The sequence below is a fragment of the Pelophylax lessonae genome (genome assembly GCF_965119305.1).
Source record: "Pelophylax lessonae genome assembly, chromosome: 4".
Lineage (NCBI taxonomy): Eukaryota > Metazoa > Chordata > Amphibia > Anura > Ranidae > Pelophylax > Pelophylax lessonae.
In genome coordinates, this window is record NC_138771.1 from 611,517,400 (window position 1) to 611,536,935 (window position 19,536).

General features: G+C 41.8%; 2 protein-coding genes across 2 annotated transcripts in view; both read left to right on the forward strand.

Moving 5' to 3' along the window:
- The window catches only part of LOC309553584 (A.superbus venom factor 2-like), a 453,522-nt gene extending 451,847 nt beyond the window's left edge, over nucleotides 1–1,675 (forward strand). The window contains exon 30 of the mRNA XM_082254860.1: nucleotides 1,442–1,675. Coding sequence (XP_082110986.1) covers nucleotides 1,442–1,580 — 139 coding nt within the window. The 3' untranslated portion in view covers nucleotides 1,581–1,675. The remainder of the gene's footprint in view (nucleotides 1–1,441) is intronic.
- The window catches only part of LOC309553574 (A.superbus venom factor 1-like), a 1,719,715-nt gene that overhangs the window by 711,075 nt on the left and 989,104 nt on the right, over nucleotides 1–19,536 (forward strand). The window lies entirely within an intron of this gene.

The following is a 19,536-nucleotide window of genomic DNA, read 5'->3' on the forward strand; positions in this document are numbered from 1 at the left end:
GATGTTCCCCTAGCCCTAGAACAGCCCCACTGCAAGAGATAGTTTTCTAGCTGCCCAGAGTTGATTTTACTGACCAGGCCATTTTTTGCTACTTAGCACTGCGCTACTTTAACTGGTAATTGCGCAGTAATGCAACACTGTAACCAAACAAAACTATAAATTTATAGTGGGACTGTGATAGTGTGGCGGACAATTTGACACTAACTGACGCTGGGGGGGGAACTGACTAACAGTAATCAGTGATAATACTATACACTGTCACTGTGGTAATAACACTGGCTGGGTATGGGTTAAAATTTAGGGCAATTGTTGTGGAATTTTCCCTCAGGTACAAAATACCTGTTACCTGTTAGTCAGTGATACCAAATCAGACAATATATAGCTATATATATAATGAGATCAGACAAGACTCAAGATGGCTGAATCATAGTGACCTGATTTATTACAGCGTTTCTGGAGTTTATATATACTCAAAAATGGGTTTGTCATTACAATCTGACATACAAGAAATGGGTTGCTATTAACATCTTTTATCCAATCAAAGTTAACAACTAATTATAGTAAGCATTATGTCAATCTAGATCGTGATTCTCTGTCATATGGGAAATTTCTTGGTGACGTTCAATAAAAGTTCCAAAGGGGCTTTTTAGAAGATATTATTGGCTTTGTGGTCAGCTGTCCAGACAGAGTTGATATTCTGAGAGATAGGGAATTTCCACTGTTTCGGTCATCTGATATATTCTTAGCCTTTGCAAGCTCAGTGACACATGTAAAGAAATCAAAGTAAAATGAGATTAACTCAAAAGACATTTTGTTTAAGATAACCATTCTAAATGCCAGTCAAGGCATCCTGCATATCTAGCAAGGTATCTTGTAAAGGCCAATAAGGTATCCAGAAAATGAGAGATAGGTATGCCACGACACAATCAAGCGGTTAACTGTGTGCCTAACCATGTGTGTATTATGTGCTGCTTTTACTAACAGATTGCTTTGTGTCTTATTCCTGCTTTGTAGGGATATGAGATCCCCCCCCCCCCCCGTACAGAGCCCTGTGTTGATTGCCAGCACAGGGCTCTGGACTATGATTGGACACAGCCGATTAGCAAGTTGCTGACAGACTCCTGCCGTGTACAATCGCAGCGGGTGTCAGCAGGTGGCGTGCATGCGTGCACATTAAGCCTGAAAGCAGGCAGCGACGTACCATTACCTTGCTTTGCCCACATGGGTTGCCTATCATTGCAGGCAGTCTGCGAGAGGTTAACATTTTTCTATATAAATAAAATGTATACCTATGAAGATTTTGTACTTTTTAATATTGGTTTAGAACTTAATTTGAAGCCATTTTTTTCTTTCTTTTTTTTTCCATAAAGATTTTATTTAAAAATGTAAGTAAAAGTACAGCAGAATAATACAAATGTTGTAATTTTTTTTTCTTTTACAGCAAATATAAATACAGTATTGGGAAGAACACATGGATTGAACGGTGGCTGACTGACAGTGAATGTCAATACAACCAGGATCACTGTGATGATCTGCTTGCGTTTGCTGAGCATTTGAAACTCTTTGGTTGTTCTCATTAGTGAAAGACTTCAATTATACTATAGAAAAGAAGGCAAATACTTTTTATGAAGCCTACAATGTAACAAAATTGCCATAGATCTTTATCGGTCTATCATTATTCAATTATCGAGATTTTAAATAAAAATATGCTTTCTCATTGTTTTACCTGCCTATTATATGATTATAATAACTGTCAAAGAGACATCTATAAATGTAACTCCTGGCTTAATTTCTTTTGTTTTTGAACGAGCCCTTGGCAGCTTCAAACACTGACCTCATCATTGGCACCATCCAGCATAGTAATTCTGTTTCACCACTAGATGTCCTCAGTCTTCCATGTTAAATGACACCCAGCAGGGGGACATCCAGGGGGAGCATTCTGGCGTTGGAGGGGGTGAGCCTGGAGTTAGATTTTTACATTTTTCAGCATTTTAGGTTAAAATAAGATGACCAGATTTTTAAAATGATATCCGGGGACATATATAGAGCGCTGGGTACAGGACTACATAATACACAGAGCGCTGAGCACAAGACTGCATAATACACAGCGCTGGGCACAGGACTACATAATACACAGAGCACTGGGCACAGAACTACATAATACACAGAGCGCTGAGCACAGGACTGCATAATACACAGAGCGCTGGGCACAGGACTACATAATACACAGAGCACTATTACAGGACTACATAATACACAGAGCCCTGGGCACAGGACTCCATAATACACAGAGCGCTGAGCACAGGACTCCATAATACACAGAGCGCTGGGCACAGGACTACATAATATGCAGGAGGGTGTTAGGCATAGAGTACAAGGTTCAGAGGTTTGCTATGCACAGAGGATGCACAGAGGACACTCAGTATCAGCCAGCATGGGATGCCCTGTCTACATTATTCCGGTCCTGAATCCGGGGATAAAACCGGGGACAAAATTGGACCGGGCACAGTTTCCTCAATCCGGGGGCTGTCCCTGGAAACTGGGGACGTCTGGTCCCCCTAGGTTAAAAACATTTTTCTTTACATACATTTGCAAATGCATGTGAAGCCACACTGCCACATCAAAGTTTCATATCAGCATATTTGTACTTTTTGGTACTCTTACCTTACAAAGTGACCCCCTCTAGTGCTGAAATGTCTGCACCCCCCTTTGTTGCCATGCTTCTATCTTCACTCTCATGGACTAGCCAACAACAGCATATAGTAAAATCAGGTTTCCTCCAGATCTCTGATTTGTGCTGCAAAGACTCCTCTGGAAGATTTCCTGGTAAATTTATAGTGCACTATAGTCCATGAGAGTGGTTAGGCATAGGCATCTAGTGAGTCTGAATTTCAGATACTTCTCCCGGCACTGTGTGGTGGTGGCAAGCAAGGGTGGTCCCCATAAGTCGCACTTGTGATCCTTCATGTTTGCACTTTCATTGCTCTATGCACTTTATACCTATGGACTTTATGGACTCCTATTGATGTGATTTCATGCTTTTATGCTTATATTTATCACATCTGATTCATATATTTTGGTATATGTTATCATCCTATTTATTTGGTAAGAGGTTATCACCATTAGGGATGATCGAATGGTTCGGGTCGGCCATCGTTTCGACCCGAACATTGGGTGTTTGAAATTCGGCAACCAGAACCGACCAAAATGCAATGGGTCAGGAAATGGGCTTTAAAAGCCTGTGATTGGACCAGAACCATCAGTAAAAGCCAATTGGGGGGGGGGGGCAGGAGAATGCTAGGAATGTGATTGGAGTGACTAGGGGGTCCCTAGGCCAATCATTAGTGAATACGCCCCCCAGTATATAAGATAGCCCCCGTCAAATTCCTAGCATTGTAATACAGGGACATGGAAGAGAGTGGAAGAAGTTCTGTTAATTTTACTTTAAAAGTGTCATTTAGCATTTATTAGTGTGAGGAAAGGGATATCTAGTGTAGTTAGGGTGCTCTTTTACACTTTAGTTAGATGCAAAAATTTAGTTTCTGTAGGGAAAGCGTTAAGTGCCAGGGTGACCGTAATGTAGTGTAGGGTGAACTGACTGCTATGGCAGGGTGACCAAACCCTTCCATTTCAGGGTGACCGTAATGTAGTGTAGGGTGAACTGACACTGACTGCTATGGCAGGGTGACCAAACCCTTCCATATCAGGGTGACCGCTATAGAGAAAAGATAGTTTCTCTTAAGTCACATTCGGTGCAGTAATATGGCTTCTCGCCGGTCAGCTTGCTTTTTGGCTGCAGGCGTCTATAGGGATTCTTTGAGCACATGTTTGGAGTCAGGCATGACATCTGAACATGTGTATATGGGGTATATATACACACCCATGTATGTATATATACACTTGCACATATATAGGTGTGAAAGGAGCAGAAAACACTACTTGCGCGAATGAAATAATTAACACCAATATAGTTACGCTCCTATCACACCTATATATGTGAATGTGTAAAATACATATAAGTGTGTGTGTATATATATATATATATACCCCTATACAGAAGTTTAGATGTTTTGCCTGCCTCCAAAGACCCCAAAAAATGCCCAAAAAAAGCGCCTGCTGCAAAAACACACCTGGGCGTTTTTGTAGCTGGCGTTTTTTTGGGCATTTTTTGGGGGTATATGGAGACAGGCAAAACATCTGAACTTCTGTATAGGGGTATATATACACACACACTTATATGTATATATACACATACACATATATAGGTGTGAAAGTAGCAGAACACTATACTTGCGCTAATTAAATAATTAACACCCATATGGCTTCTCTCCTTTCACACCTATATGTGTGTATGTGTATAAATACATATAAGTGTGTGTGTGTATATATACCCCTATACAGAAGTTCAGATGTTTTGCCTGCCTCCAAAGACCCCAAATGCCCAAAAAAACGCCTGCAATAACACACCTGGGCGTTTGTTTTTTTTTTTGGCGCAGGCGTTTTTTGGGCATTTTTTTGTGGGTCTTTGGACTTTTGTAAGTGTTCTAATACAAACGATCTTTTTCTTCTGGTTCTGGACATGCTACAGAGCTAAAACTTCACAGGTACACTTTTTAGACCCCCCAGACACTAAATCCAAAGAAATCTCTTTTTTTTTTTCAAGAATTTTTTCAATAATTGGCTCTCTATCAAAAATGACAATTTTTAAGAACTTTTTTTTGTGTGATTAATAGTCTCTGGGGCATGACCCAGAACCCTAGGCACTTTTTAGGGGCAGGGTTTTAGGGCTTCAAAATTGGGTTTTTGATTACCGAAGTTCGGGTCCCATTGATTTCAAAGGGGTTCTGAAATCCGGGCCGAACTTTTGGGAAGTTCTGATGTTCTGGTCGAACCGAAATTTTGAAAAGTTCAATCATCCCTAATCACCATCCCTGCGCTACTGAAATTCGAATGAAAAAGCCAGTTCCTGTTTTTTTCTGGATGAATTTTATTTTTTATTATAGGAAAAATTCAATGGATTTTTTATCTGCAAGGTGCTGTGCCACCCTATATGAGTGTTGGGCAGTGGGCACAGTGCAGTCTGTGGACCTGACACTCACTTGCAGGCAACAGTAATTATATTACAGAGAAAAAATTTAATTAATGTTTTATCTGCAAGGTGCTGTGCCACCCTATATGAGTGGTGGGCAGTGGGCACAGTACAGTCTGTGGGCCTGAAACTCACTGGCAGGCAACTGCAATTATATTACAGAGAAAAAATGAAATTACTTTTTTATCTGCAAGGTGCTGTGCCACCCTATATGAATGGTGGGCACTGGCAGTAGGCACAGTTCAGTCAGTGAGCCTGACACACACTGGCAGGCAACTGCAATTATATTAAAGGGTAAAAACTAAATTACTTTTTTATCTGCAAGGTACTGTGCCACCCGATGAGTGGTGTGCACACAGTACAGTCTGTATATATATAGAAAAAATAAATAAAAGCAGACTGATATACCAGCCCTAAAAAGGGCTTTTTGGGGTGCTGTCAGGATGCTGTCCTTACAGCAGGAGTGGACACAGAACACTGGCCTAGCTAATGATTTCCCTATTAATTCAGCAGCAGCAGCACTCTCCCTGCTCTAACTAACACTGCAGCTTCAGAATGAATCTAAGATGGATGCTGTCCTTGCTTTTTTATAGGAGGTGGGAGGGTCTGGGAGGGAGGGTATGCTGATTGGCTGGAATGTGCCTGCTGACTGTGAGGTACAGGGTCAAAGTTTGCTCAATGATGATGTATAGGGGGCGGACTGAACATCGCATATGTTCGCCCACCGAGGGGAACGCGAACAAGCGATGTTCGCCGGGAACTGTTCGCCGGCGAATAGTTCGGTACATCTCTACATGGCAGATGAGATTCAATATTGAGGAATGTAAATTTATGTACTTGGGTGCCAATAATACACATTAGGAGGGTCTCCCTTGGGAGAATCTGTGATGGTAAAGGATCTGGGGGTGCTTTTAGATCACAGACTTGGCATTAGCATGCAATGCCAAGCTGCAAAATAGTGTCATATACCAAAAAGGACATGCATTCCAGAGATAAATCAATAATTCTTATCTTGAATTTGCAATTCAGTTTTGGTTACCAATCCTCAGGAAAGATGCTGCTGAGTTAAAGTTCAGGAAATGTCAACAAAACTAGAGGGGATAGAGGACATCATGTATGAGGATTGATTACATAGATTACAGATATTCACTCTGGAGAAGAGGCACATAAGAGGGTATATCAGAGGCGTAACTAGAACTTTCAAGGCCCTGGTGCAAGAAACCATGAAGGGCCCTCCGGATCTCTGGCCGGGGCCCATCCCTTCAAGCCTGGTGCTCTTTCCACTGATCCTGGGGCCCTTTATTACAGTCCTGCAGTGGGACCATTTCACAAGTTCTGCATGGGCCCCCTTCCTGCCATCTTGGGGCCTCCCCTCGGTGTTGGAATGCCAGGGCATGGTCGCAAGTGTGAGCTTTGTGATCCTGGAAGTTTACTCACTCGTGTCACTAGTTTTTATTTTTTGGTATTTTAAATGTATTATTTTTTATCATTTTATTTTTTTACAATGTCACTGACTATGACTCTGTCCATTCAGAAAAGGAAGGAGCTGGTAAATTACATATTTACCGACCCCTTCCTGGTTCTCTATTGTGACACACCCCTTGCAGCAGCCAGCAGGAGAGGGGAGGGAGGAAACCGCCAGCATAGTGGGGGGGGGGGGGACCAGGGGAGCACACAGGGGCCCAGAGACAGCAGAACACAAGTGAACTGAATAGGAGGATCGGCGGGGGCAGCATAGAGAGGAACTAATCTCCTCCATTTTCCTCCTGCAGCTATAGTGATATTTCTCTACATGCTGCCCCCGCCGCTCCCCCTCCTATCCAGGTTTACAGGGGAGCTGCATATGCCCCTGGAGCATGGGGCCTGGTTGCAATTGCAACCCCTGTAGTTACGCCCCTGGGGTATATGATTACATTGTGCAAAATATGTCAAAGGTCACTTCAGTAACTGTAATGAAGTGTTTACTCCAAGGTCCCTGAAGAGGACACATGGCCATGATTTACATATGGTCCATGTCTTTATGGACCTTGCTTTGCGCACTGGTCCAAATAATTTGGTGGAGGGGGGATTAGGGTGTAGGAACTCTTAAGGCGTCAGCATACCAAGACATTTTGGACAATTTAATGCTCCCAACTTTGTGGGAACAGTTTGGGGATGGCCTCTTCCTGTTCCATCATGACTACGTACCAGTGCACAAAGCAAGGTCCATAAAGACATGAATGATCAAGTTTGGGGTGTAGGAACTTGACTGGCCTGCACAGAGTCCTGACCTCAACCCAAAAGAATACCTTTGGGATGAATTAGAGTGGAGAATGCAATCCAGGCCTTCTCGTCCACATCAGTGCCTGAACTGGGGCAAGGCTTTGGGTCCCCAAAGAAGTGAGGAGGTGGAAGCAGATGCAGGGAAGACACCACCAAGAGCACTGGATGCTGGGCAGGGGGTGGCGGAGATGCAGCAGGCTGTTCAGGTGGAACCGCTAGAGAGGCTGGAATTTGATTCAGGTGATTTGTGACTAGAGATGGCCTTGCGGTTCGCCCGGCGGCCGGTTCGCGGCAAATTTTGCTTGTTCGCTACCCGCCAATTTTGCGAACACATGGCGTTGTTCGCGGCCATATTAGTTTACATTGGGGAGAATTTTGACCCATGACACAGCCATCAGGTGGAACGGGACAGCCAATTGAAACATTTCAGCACATGGACATGCCCCCCTACCCTATACATAGACCTGCGCTGGCGGCCATTTCACATTCTGCTTTTTGTCAGCATAGGGAAAGGTCTCTTGTGTTCATGAGGGAGAGATTGCCAGACACAAATAGCTCTGTTAAGATCCACAAAAGTCCTTTTCAGGGATGTTATTTCGGTATAGGTCTACTACAGTCTCTTTTGAGTTTAGGGACAGGTATCCAGTCGGTGCTTTAGGGGCAGTTAGAGATCGGCAGCAGTGACACAAATCGCTCTGTTAATGTCCACAAAAGTCCTTTTCAGGGCTGGTATTTCGGTATAGGTCCAGTCTCTTTTCAGGCTAGGGACAGGTATCCAGTCTGTGCTTCAGGGGCAGTTAGAGATCGGCAGCAGTGACACAAATCTCTCTGTTAATGTCCACAAAAGTCATTTAAAGGGCTGCAATTTTTTTGGTATTGCGGTGCAGTGCACTATATTGGGTGGGGGGGGGGGGGTAATCCACGGTATGATATACTTTGCAGAAAGCATTTTATAGTGGATTAGTAGTAGTATTGTGCACTGTGCAGCATTGTGACAGGTGTGGTGACTGACCGTTGCGGCAGCTTAACTACAAATAGTGACAAAAGCACTTATAATGTATTATAACTGGTGTGATAGATAACACCCCACTTCAATATGTGGTATTGGGGGGCCATTGATCTGAGTATACTTTTACAAGTGTATTTGTGTCCTGCAACAATATTGCCTCTTCTGCTGGGTTAACTCTGATACACACAGTGCCAAACTCCCTGGCCAATTTTTTGAACAACTGGTGTGATAGACAAGTGGCCCCCCAATACCACATATTGAAGTGGGATGTTATTTAACGGTATACTTTTCTAAGATTGTATTTTAGTCCTGCAAAAATTTGGCCTCTTTTGCTGTGTTTACTGTGCTACACACAGTGACAACAGTTACTGGCCAATTATTTGTAGAAATGGTGTGATGAAACTGTGGCCCCCCAATACCGCAGATTGAAGTGAGGTGTTATTTAACAGTATACTTTTCTAAGATTGTATTTTAGTCCTGCAAAAAGGTGGCCTCTTTTGCTGTGTTAACTGTGCTACACAGTGACAACAGTTACTGGCCAAATATTTGTAGAACTGGTGTGATAAACCTGTGGCCCCCCAATACCACAGATTGAAGCGGGGTGTTAAATACCTTTTCCAGATATACTGCGATTCTCTAGAGACTTTTGTCACAGGGTAATTAAAAAACATCGATATAGTAGTGGGAAATTCTGCGCTAATATAGATTAATCAAATTATGTGAGTCAATCGCGGTGTTCATTTCCGCCCTTCTCTGTCACTCCATGCGAGACGAGTGTGGCTCCGCCCGCCGTCCAATTATGGGGGTATATAGGCGCTGGGTCACTTCTGACAACCACGCCCCTGATGACATCAAGCGTATGACGAAACCGGTCGGGTGAGTCAGACGTGACGCAACCACACCCCCAACAGCCGGCTTCCAAGATCTATCAAACCGTAGGAGATGTTCGTTCGCTTCTAAGTGGTTGCTTACAACATTATATGCTTGTGACATTCATCTAAAATGTGAGTGTGATACTTTCTTTTAATTAAATAAACGGATTTTATATACGGAATTACGCTATGTCCCTGTCATCATCTTTCCCTGTTTATATTATGTGGATATCTTGTTTGAGTCGGTGAGGTGACACCCTGTGGCCGTTCCTGGTATTACCATCTAAAAAGCTCATACAGGTTTACTCATTAATTTGAGTGACCCACTTACTCTGGTAAGCTGCCAACTTATCTACCTATCTGGTGACTTGCACATCGGTGTTCCTTTCATCTTCAAAGTACCCTGTGGATTTAATAATTACTGGGACTTGTGGTTGATTTCCTGAATTTTTTATTCATATACTATATCACTGTGGACTTTTCTTTGGATTTAAAATCCTTATTATTTCTCACTTTTCATTGCATGGATTGTTTAACAAATTTTTTGAGCAATTTATATGTTTTAATGTATTTTTTGATGTATTATTTTGAGCACTAATGTCACAATTGGTGATACCCTAATCACTATTTCTAGCGCAGCACATTCTTGATATTAGTTTTGCATTTAGGGGTTTTTCTATGATTCCTTATGTGCAGCAGCTTGTTTTTCACTCACATAATTTGATTAATATATATTAGCGCAGAATTTCCCACTACTATATTGATTTCACTGCATTGATCCTTTTCTGCTGCTTTTTTCAATTTCAATTTAATTTTAATTTTATTCACTTATATCTTTTGAGACATATGGATATTTTTGAATTCCGTAACAAACATGTTTTGGATACGGAAGGTGTTTTTGATGGAAGTCCCCACACAGTGGACGACCTAGGAGGTCACTTCATGAGACTTAAAAACCTCATGACCTCTGATGTTCATGGGAGTTGGGACATAGCCTTTCTGGAACGTTATGTCGCCGACAAAATGCTTCCGCGGAGCCTAAGGTGGGAGGTGAACCCTCCAAATGATGAAGATCTGGATGAGTGGTTCACTTATTTCAATGAGGCAGGGGTTAAATTCCTTCAATTCCTCATTGCTAAGAAAAAGAAAAAACGAATCAAAATAGACACTGAGATCAATAGTCTAAAAAGTTCCTTAACAGAGCTTAAAGACAGTGAGGACTATAAAAAGAAGGTGGATCTCATTTTAAAACATCTAGAAAAAGAGGGTAATGAACAAAAAAATAAGAAAAAACTTAAATATAACAGAGACATTAATGACTATAAAAGTAATTCAGTCTTTAAGTGGCAAATCAATAGGTTACAAAACACTGTAGTGGATACTCTTAATCAAGAGGAACCTATGGAAATACCCCCAGGTGTCTTTCCCCAATCACATAATAACAGAGGGAGTAACACACCTCTGAGGGGACAAAACCAACAGGCGAACAGAGGTAGAGGTGGGGTTCCATGTCCAAAGAAACCTTCTAATAATTACAGACCTACACCTAACAACCAGTATAATTACCAGAGACTAGGGATGATCGAACGGTTTGGATCCACCATCGGTTCGGCCTGAACATTGGGTGTTCGAGGTTCGGCCGAATTTAGAACTTTTTGCCCAAAAAGTTCGGAATTCGGCAACCAGAACCGACCAAAATGCAATGGTTCAGGAAATGGGCTTTAAAAGCCCGTGATTGGAACAGAACCATTAGCAAAAGCCAATTGAGGGGGCAGAAGAATGCTAGGAATGTGATTGGAGTGACTAGGGGGTCCCTAGACCAATCATTAGTGAATACGCCCCCCAGTATATAAGATAGCCCCCGCCAAATTCCTAGCATTGTTATACTGGACATGGAAGAGAGTGGAAGCAGTTCTGTTAATTTTACTTTAAAAGTGTCATTTAGCATTTATTAGTGTGAGGAAAGGGATATCTAGTGTAGTTAGAGTGCTCCTTTACACTTTAGTTAGCTTCAAAAATTTTGTTTCTGTAGGGAAAGTATGAAGTGTCAGGGTGACCGTAATGTAGTGTAGGGTTAACTGACAGTGACTGCTATGGCAGGGTGACCGAACCCTTCCATACCAGGGTGACCGTAATGTAGTGTAGGGTGAACTGACAGTGACTGCTACGGCAGGGTGACCGAACCCTTCCATAGCAGGGTGACCGCAATAGAGAAAAGCTAGTTTCTCTTAGCTAACTTTCGTTTCTGTAATATGGCTTCGCCGCCGCCAGCATTTTTGGCTGCAGGCGTTGCTAGTGCTTTTTTGAGCACATGTTTGGAGTCAGACATGACATCTGAACATGTGTATAGGGGGTATATATACACACCCATGTCTGTATATATACACCTGCATATATATAGGTGTGAAAGGAGCAGAAAAAACTACTTGCGCTAATGAAATAATTAACACCAATATATTTCTGCTCCTATCACACCTATATATGTCTAGGTGTGTATATACATATAAGTATGTGTGTATATACACCACTATACACAAGTTCAGATGTTTTGCCTGCCTCCAAAGAACCCCAAAAAATGCCCAAAAAACGCTAGCGTCAAAAAAAAAAAAAATGTCCAGGTGTGTTGTTGCAGGCATTTTTGGGGGGTTTTTGGAGGCAGGCAAAAAATCTGAACTTGTGTACAGTGGGTACGGAAAGTATTCAGACCCCCTTAAATTTTTCACTCTTTGTTATATTGCAGCCATTTGCTAAAATCATTTAGGTTCATTCTTCTTCCTCATGAATGTACACATAGCACCCCATACTGACAGAAAAACACAGAAATGTTGACATTGTTGCAGATTTATTAAAAAAGAAAAACTGAAATATCACATGGTCCTAAGTATTCAGACCCTTTGCTGTGACACTCATATATTTAACTCCGGTGCTTTCCATTTCTTCTGATCATCCTTGAGATGGTTCTACACCTTCATTTGAGTCCAGCTGTGTTTGATTATACTGATTGGACTTGATTAGGAAAGCCACACACCTGTCTATATAAGACCTTCCAGATCACAATGCATGTCAGAGCAAATGAGAATCATGAGGTCAAAGGAACTGCCTGAAGAGCTCAGAGACAGAATTGTGGCAAGGCACAGATCTGGCCAAGGTTACAAAAAGATTTCTGCTGCACTTAAGGTTCCTAAGAGCACAGTGGCCTCCATAATCCTCAAATGGAAGACGTTTGGGACGACCAGAACCCTTCCTAGAGCTGGCCGTCCGGCCAAACTGAGCTATCGGGGGAGAAGAGCCTTGGTGAGAGAGGTAAAGAAGAACCCAAAGATCACTGTGGCTAAGCTCCAGAGATGCAGTCAGGAGATGGGAGAAAGTTGTAGAAAGTCAACCATCACTGCAGCCCTCCACCAGTCGGGGCTTTATGGCAGAGTGGCCCGACGGAAGCCTCTCCTCAGTGTAAGACACATGAAAGCCCGCATGGAGTTTGCTAAAAAACACCTGAAGGACTCCAAGATGGTGAGAAATAAGATTCTCTGATGAGACCAAAATAGAACTTTTTGGCCTTAATTCTAAGCGGTATGTGTGGAGAAAACCAGGCACTGCTCATCACCTGTCCAATACAGTCCCAACAGTGAAGCATGGTGGTGGCAGCATCATGCTGTGGGGGTGTTTTTCAGCTGCAGGGACAGGACGACTGGTTGCAATCGAGGGAAAGATGAATGCGGCCAAGTACAGGGATATCCTGGACAAAAACCTTCTCCAGAGTGCTCTGGACCTCAGACTGGGCCGAAGGTTTACCTTCCAACAAGACAATGACCCTAAGCACACAGCTAAAATAACGAAGGAGTGGCTTCACAACAACTCCGTGACTGTTCTTGAATGGCCCAGCCAGAGCCCTGACTTAAACCCAATTGAGCATCTCTGGAGAGACCTAAAAATGGCTGTCCACCAACGTTTACCATCCAACCTGACAGAACTGGAGAGGATCTGCAAGGAGGAATGGCAGAGGATCCCCAAATCCAGGTGTGAAAGACTTGTTGCATCTTTCCCAAAAAGACTCCTGGCTGTATTAGATCAAAAGGGGGCTTCTACTAAATACTGAGCAAAGGGTCTGAATACTTAGGACCATGTGATATTTCAGTTTTTCTTTTTTAATAAATCTACAACAATTTTAAGAATTCTGTGTTTTTCTGTCAGTATGGGGTGCTATGTGTACATTCATGAGGAAGAAGAATGAACCTAAATGATTTTAGCAAATGGCTGCAATATAACAAAGAGTGAAAAATTTAAGGGGGTCTGAATACTTTCCGTACCCACTGTATAGTGTACCTGTGAAGTTTCAGCTCTGTAGCATGTCCAGAACCAGAAAAAAAGATAATTTTTCATTAGAGCAGGGAACTTGGGACCCCACTTTTACACTTATATGATTTTTTTGGGGGGTTCGGGACATGCTACAGAGCTGAAACTTCACAGGTACACCTTTTAGACCCCCCCAGACACTAAATCACACAAAAAAAGTTCTTAAAAATTGTCATTTTTGATAGATTTTTGATGGAGTGCCAATTATTGAAAAAAAAAATAAATAAAAAAAAAGAAAAATCTTCTTTGGATTTAGTATCTGGGGGGCCTAAAAAGTGTACCTGTGAAGTTTCAGCTCTATAGCTTGTCCAGAACCATAAAAAAAAAGATAGTTTGTATTAGAACACTTTCAGCACAGGAGGTTGGCTTCTCGCTTTTCACACCTTGCCGGTTTAATAGCAGGCGTTTTTTTTGGGCATTTTTTTGGGTTCTTTTGAGGCAGGAAAAACATCTGAACTTGTGTATAGTGGTATATATACCACTATACACAAGTTCAGATGTTTTGCCTGCCTCCAAAGAACCCCAAAAACTGCCCCAAAAAAACGCTAGCGCCAAAAAAAAAACGCCCAGGTGTGTTGTTGCAGGTATTTTTTGGGGGTTTTTGGAGGCAGGCAAAACATCTGAACTTGTGTATACAGTACCACTATACACAAGTTCAGATGTTTTTCCTGACTCCAAAGAACCCAAAAAAATGCCCAAAAAAAAAACGCCTGCTATTAAACCGGCAAGGTGTGAAAAGCGAGAAGCCATATTCCAGATCTATAATTGCACAAATACAAACAATCTTCTTTTTTATGGTTCTGGACATGCTACAGAGCTGAAACTTCACAGGTACACTTTTTAGACCCCCCAGATACTAAATCCAAAGAATTTTCTTTTTATTTTTTTTTTCCTTTTTTCAATAATTGGCTCTCTATCAAAAATCTATAAAAAATGATAATTTTTAAGAACTTTTTTTTGTGTGATTTTGTGTCTGGGGGGGTCTAAAAGGTGTACCTGTGAAGTTTCAGCTCTGTAGCATGTCCAGAACCCCCCCAAAAAAATCATATAAGTGTAAAAGGGGGGTCCCACCATCCCTGCTCTACTGAAAAATTATCTTTTTTTCTGGTTCTGGACATGCTACAGAGCTGAAACTTTACAGGTACACTTTTTAGACCCCCCCAGATACTAAATCCAAAGTCAAAATCAAAAAATCTCTTTTTTTTTTTCCAATAATTGACTTTTTTATAAAAAATGACAATTTTTAAGAACTTTTTTTGTGTGATTAATAGTCCCTGGGGCATGACCCAGAACCCTAGGCACTTTTTAGGGGCATTTATTGGGTTTTAGGGCTTTAACCGCTTGCTGATTGCTCACAGTATATTTACTGCGGCAGTCAGCCCCTCACAGGCAGAGCGACGTAGGTCTACGTCGCTAGCCTGTGAGGCTCTGGGGAGCGAGCACGCGCCCCCGCTCCCATGCGGTCACAGACCCCCCCGCGCGTGTGACCGGCGGACCCGATCGTCGGGGGAGAGGGAGAAAGTCAGGCGGCTTGTGTAAACAAGCCACCTGTCATTCTCCCCGGTGCAGAAACACTGATCACACGATTCTACAATGTAGGACCGTTGATTAGTGTTCCTACAGCTCTAGCCACAGCCAATTACAGTAAGAATCATGCCCCTAGGGACACACACAGCCCCTCCCTCTCAAATAAAGTTAACCCCTTCACTACCAGTGTATTTTTACAGTAACAGTGCATATGTATAGCACTGATTACTGTAGAAATGTCACTGGTAACCCCAAAAGTGTCAAAAATGTCAGTCAAGGGTCCGATCTGTCCGCCGCAATGTCGCAGTACCGCAAAAAAATCGCAGATTGCCGCCATTACGCGTTAAAAAAAACAACAAAAATGACAAAAATCTTTCCCTTTGTTAGTAAACGCGATAACTTTTGCGCAAACCAATAAAAATACGCTTTTTGCGATTTTTTTTTACCAAACATATGTAGCATAAAACAAATTGGCCGAAAATGTTAAAAAATTTAGATTTTTACATTTTTTGGGGGGGAATTTCATATAAAAAAATGTGAAAAATATTGCTATTTTTGCAAAATTTACGCTGTTTTTTTGTTCATAGCGCATGATCAAAAAAATCGCACAGGTGATCAAATACCACCAAAAGAAAGCTCTGTTTGTGGGAAAAAAAGGACGTCAAATTCGTTTAGGTACAGCGTCGCACGACCGCGCAATTGTCCGTTAAATTCACGCAGTGCCGAATCGCAAAATACCCCCTGGTCGTTTAGCAGCCAAATCCTCCGGAGCTTAAGTGGTTAAAATTGTGTTTTTTGATTACCGAAGTTCGGGTCCATTGATTTCAATGGGGTTCTGAAATCCGGGCCGAACTTTCGGGTAGTTCGGATGTTCTGGCCGAACCGAACTTTTCAAAAGTTCGATCATCCCTACCAGAGACCACCACCTCCCAATTGGGGCAACCAGGGCCCGAGACACTCCACTAATAACTGGTACTCTCCAGGCCCTCCTCAAACGAGAAATGGGAACTTTCCCAACTTCAATTTTACACCGAGGAATGGGAATTATCATAATCCCAATTTCACACCGAGACGGGGGGGACCCATCTCTACTTATAACCGCTACGCGCCATTAGAGGAAGAAGAATTTGATTCCCCTACTGTCAATAGAATTATTACACACCATCCAGTACATACACCTAATCAGGGATGGTATCAGAATAGAGAACAACGTTCAGAAACCTTCTATTCACCTAGGAGACCTTCACAATTCTTGGGACCCCCTCCCCAATCACATAATTCCAACTACAGTAGAGAACACCACTCTACGGATTTTCACAGGGAAAATCACAACTACCAAAGAGATACAGAACAAAGAGAGGGACCAGAGGGGGGAGGTGCACAAGGTCGAAAAAGAAGGTGGCATTTTTAATCTATCCAGAAAGGTATTCACGGAGGAAGAGAAATTGGTCCTTAATAAAGGCCTAAAATTTGCATCTCCAAAGGCATTAAATAAGTTCAATACATTTATGGATATACAAAAATTCATTCGAAAAATGAATATTAAAAGATATTTAATTTCGAATCCCACCCGCCCAATCCTCAATAATAGTGATAATAGGTATATCCATACCTCACTATCAAATGCCTCTCTTTTTAATCCCCCCGGTGGCGTTTCCTCTTCTATCCAAGTCTTTAAGGACCTAGTGATTAAAGATGTGGATAACATCCGCATCAAAAAACCTCCGGATAATGATGCATTACAGGTAGGCCTACATCAGCTATGTGATGATAAAAACATTGTTATTCGCCCCGCCGATAAAGGTGGAGGGGTAGTTGTCATGGACAAACAAGATTATATTTCAGAAATGAAAAATATACTAGATAACAGGAACACTTACAAAATTTTAAATAATAATCCTACTTTTAGATATAAAGGGGAACTCAAGACTCTTATCGACACAGCACATAATAAAGGCATTTTAAATAAGAAAGAAAAAGCTTTTCTTATTCCTTCTGCTCCACGTCTAGCGGTTGTATATTTCTTACCGAAGGTACACAAAGATCCCGTAAAACCTCCAGGTCGCCCCATTGTTAGTGGGATAGACTCCCTGTGTTCCCGAATCGGTAAATACATAGATGAATTTCTCCAGCCCCTGGTCGTGAAAATGTCTTCTTATTTGAAGGACACGACTCATGTGTTGAATCTTGTACATGACCTCACCTGGAGGGATGGATATATATTGGTGACAGCGGATATAAATTCGCTTTACACCATTATATCCCACCATCACGGTTTAGAGGCAGCCAAGTACTATTTGGAAATGGATGGTTCAGTACCGGTCGAGCAGAGAAATTTTGTTCTTCAGCTACTTGAATTTGCCATGACACATCATTATTTGCAGGATCGCGGAGTCGCCATGGGCGCTAAATTTGCCCCTAGTCTCGCCAATTTATTTATGTTCTGTGGCGGCGGTACATAGACGACATCCTCCTCCTGTGGGATGGCGACTCCGCCTCCTTGGAAAGGTTTATGTCAGACCTCAATTTTAACGATGGAGGCATTAAACTTGAGCATACCAGTAGTACTACTTGCATTACATTTTTGGATCTCAACTTGAAAGTATATAACAATTCTCTCATTACCAGTACTCATTTAAAAAAAAACAGATAGGAATAGTTTTATTCCCAATGATAGCTGTCATTATAAAGCGTGTCTCACGGGCGTACCGAAAAGCCAGTTCATGCGCTTAAGGCGCAATTGCACCCATCTCAATGAATTTTATGATCAGGCCTCAGACTTGAGAGATAAATTCTTAGATAAAGGCTACGATAGACATTCTCTAGATGTAACTATGAATGAGGTAGCTAACATTGATAGAAATACCTTACTTATCCCAAAAAGACGGGATGTATCAGAGAATGACAAGTTTAAAAATGTATTCTTAACGTCATTTTCTACACAACACTATCTCATCAAAAATATCTTTCGGAAACATTGGCCTGTACTAAAAAATGACTGTATCCTTGGCCCTATGCTACCAGATCAGCCTTCAGTAGTCTATAGAGGTGCCCCCTCCCTTAGAGACCAAATAGCCCGTAATGTGATCGACGTGCCAAGAAACCCACATTCTTTGCTGATCTAAAGGGCTACTATCCGTGTTGCAAGTGTAACATTTGCGCCATTAATAACTTCAAAGGGAGAAAAATTGAGAAATTTACTTCAGCACAAACTGGGAGGGAATATAAGATCAATTCCTTTATTACCTGTAACACCAAGAATGTGGTATACATGATACAATGTAAGTGCGGGAAACAATATATTAGACGCACCACCAGGGCCCTTCAAATTCGCCTTGGTGAACATGTGGGGAATATAAAAAAGGGATTCCCCGGACATAGTGTGTCTAAACATTACAGCCTATGCCACCACAAAAATCCTAAACATACTTTTTTTACAGCTATAGACAGATACACTCACCATTGGAGAGGTTCAAATGCCAAGAGGGAAATTTCACGCCCTGAGACCCGCTGGATTTACTGTCTCAAGACCAACGTACCATTCGGCTTGAATGTCGAGTGGAACGTAAATTGTTTTATTAATAATAGCTAGAGTCCCTTCTTTTTATACATATTTTATGCATTTTAAATGTATATTGTAAAAAATACACGTACTCTCTTTAGGAAGGTAATTTTTTGTGTATTTATTACATTATTGTGGATATGATCAATATTTATATCATTGGAACAAACATCTCCAGGGTGTACAAAACATGGATTATATATATATAGGGTCGGGACTAAGCACCTCGATTGACTTTTAATATTTTTTGTTCACCGTTTTTAATATAGTTTCATATTCATTTTTGACCACTAGATGGTGTTTTTTAAATTTTTTACACTTATTGTCTTTTACTATTAAATTAGTAGCACTTTAATATTAACTTTTACACAATCCCCTATTTATATATTTATCGATCTATAATAATATTTCTTTCACCCCCATGACAGAATTAATGTCTTATCGATAGAACTAAACGTTCTATCGCGCCACTGGAGACCTTAAAGACATCACTTCCTGTTTGGATCACTTCCGCCTTTTCTGTGAGTCAATCATGGTGTTCATTTCCGCCCTTCTCTGTCACTGCATGCGAGATGAGCGTGGCTCCGCCCGCTGTCCAATTATGGGGGTATATAGGCGTGGGGTCATGTCTGACAACCACGCCCCTGATGACGTCAAGCGTATGACGAAACCGGTCGGGTGAGTCAGACGTGACGCTACCACGCCCCCAACAGCCGGCTTCCAAGATCTATCAAACCGTAGGAGATGTTCGTTCGCTTCTAAGCGGTTGCTTACAACATTATATGCTTGTGACATTCATCTAAAATGTGAGTGTGATACTTTCTTTTAATTAAATAAACGGATTTTATATACAGAGTTACGC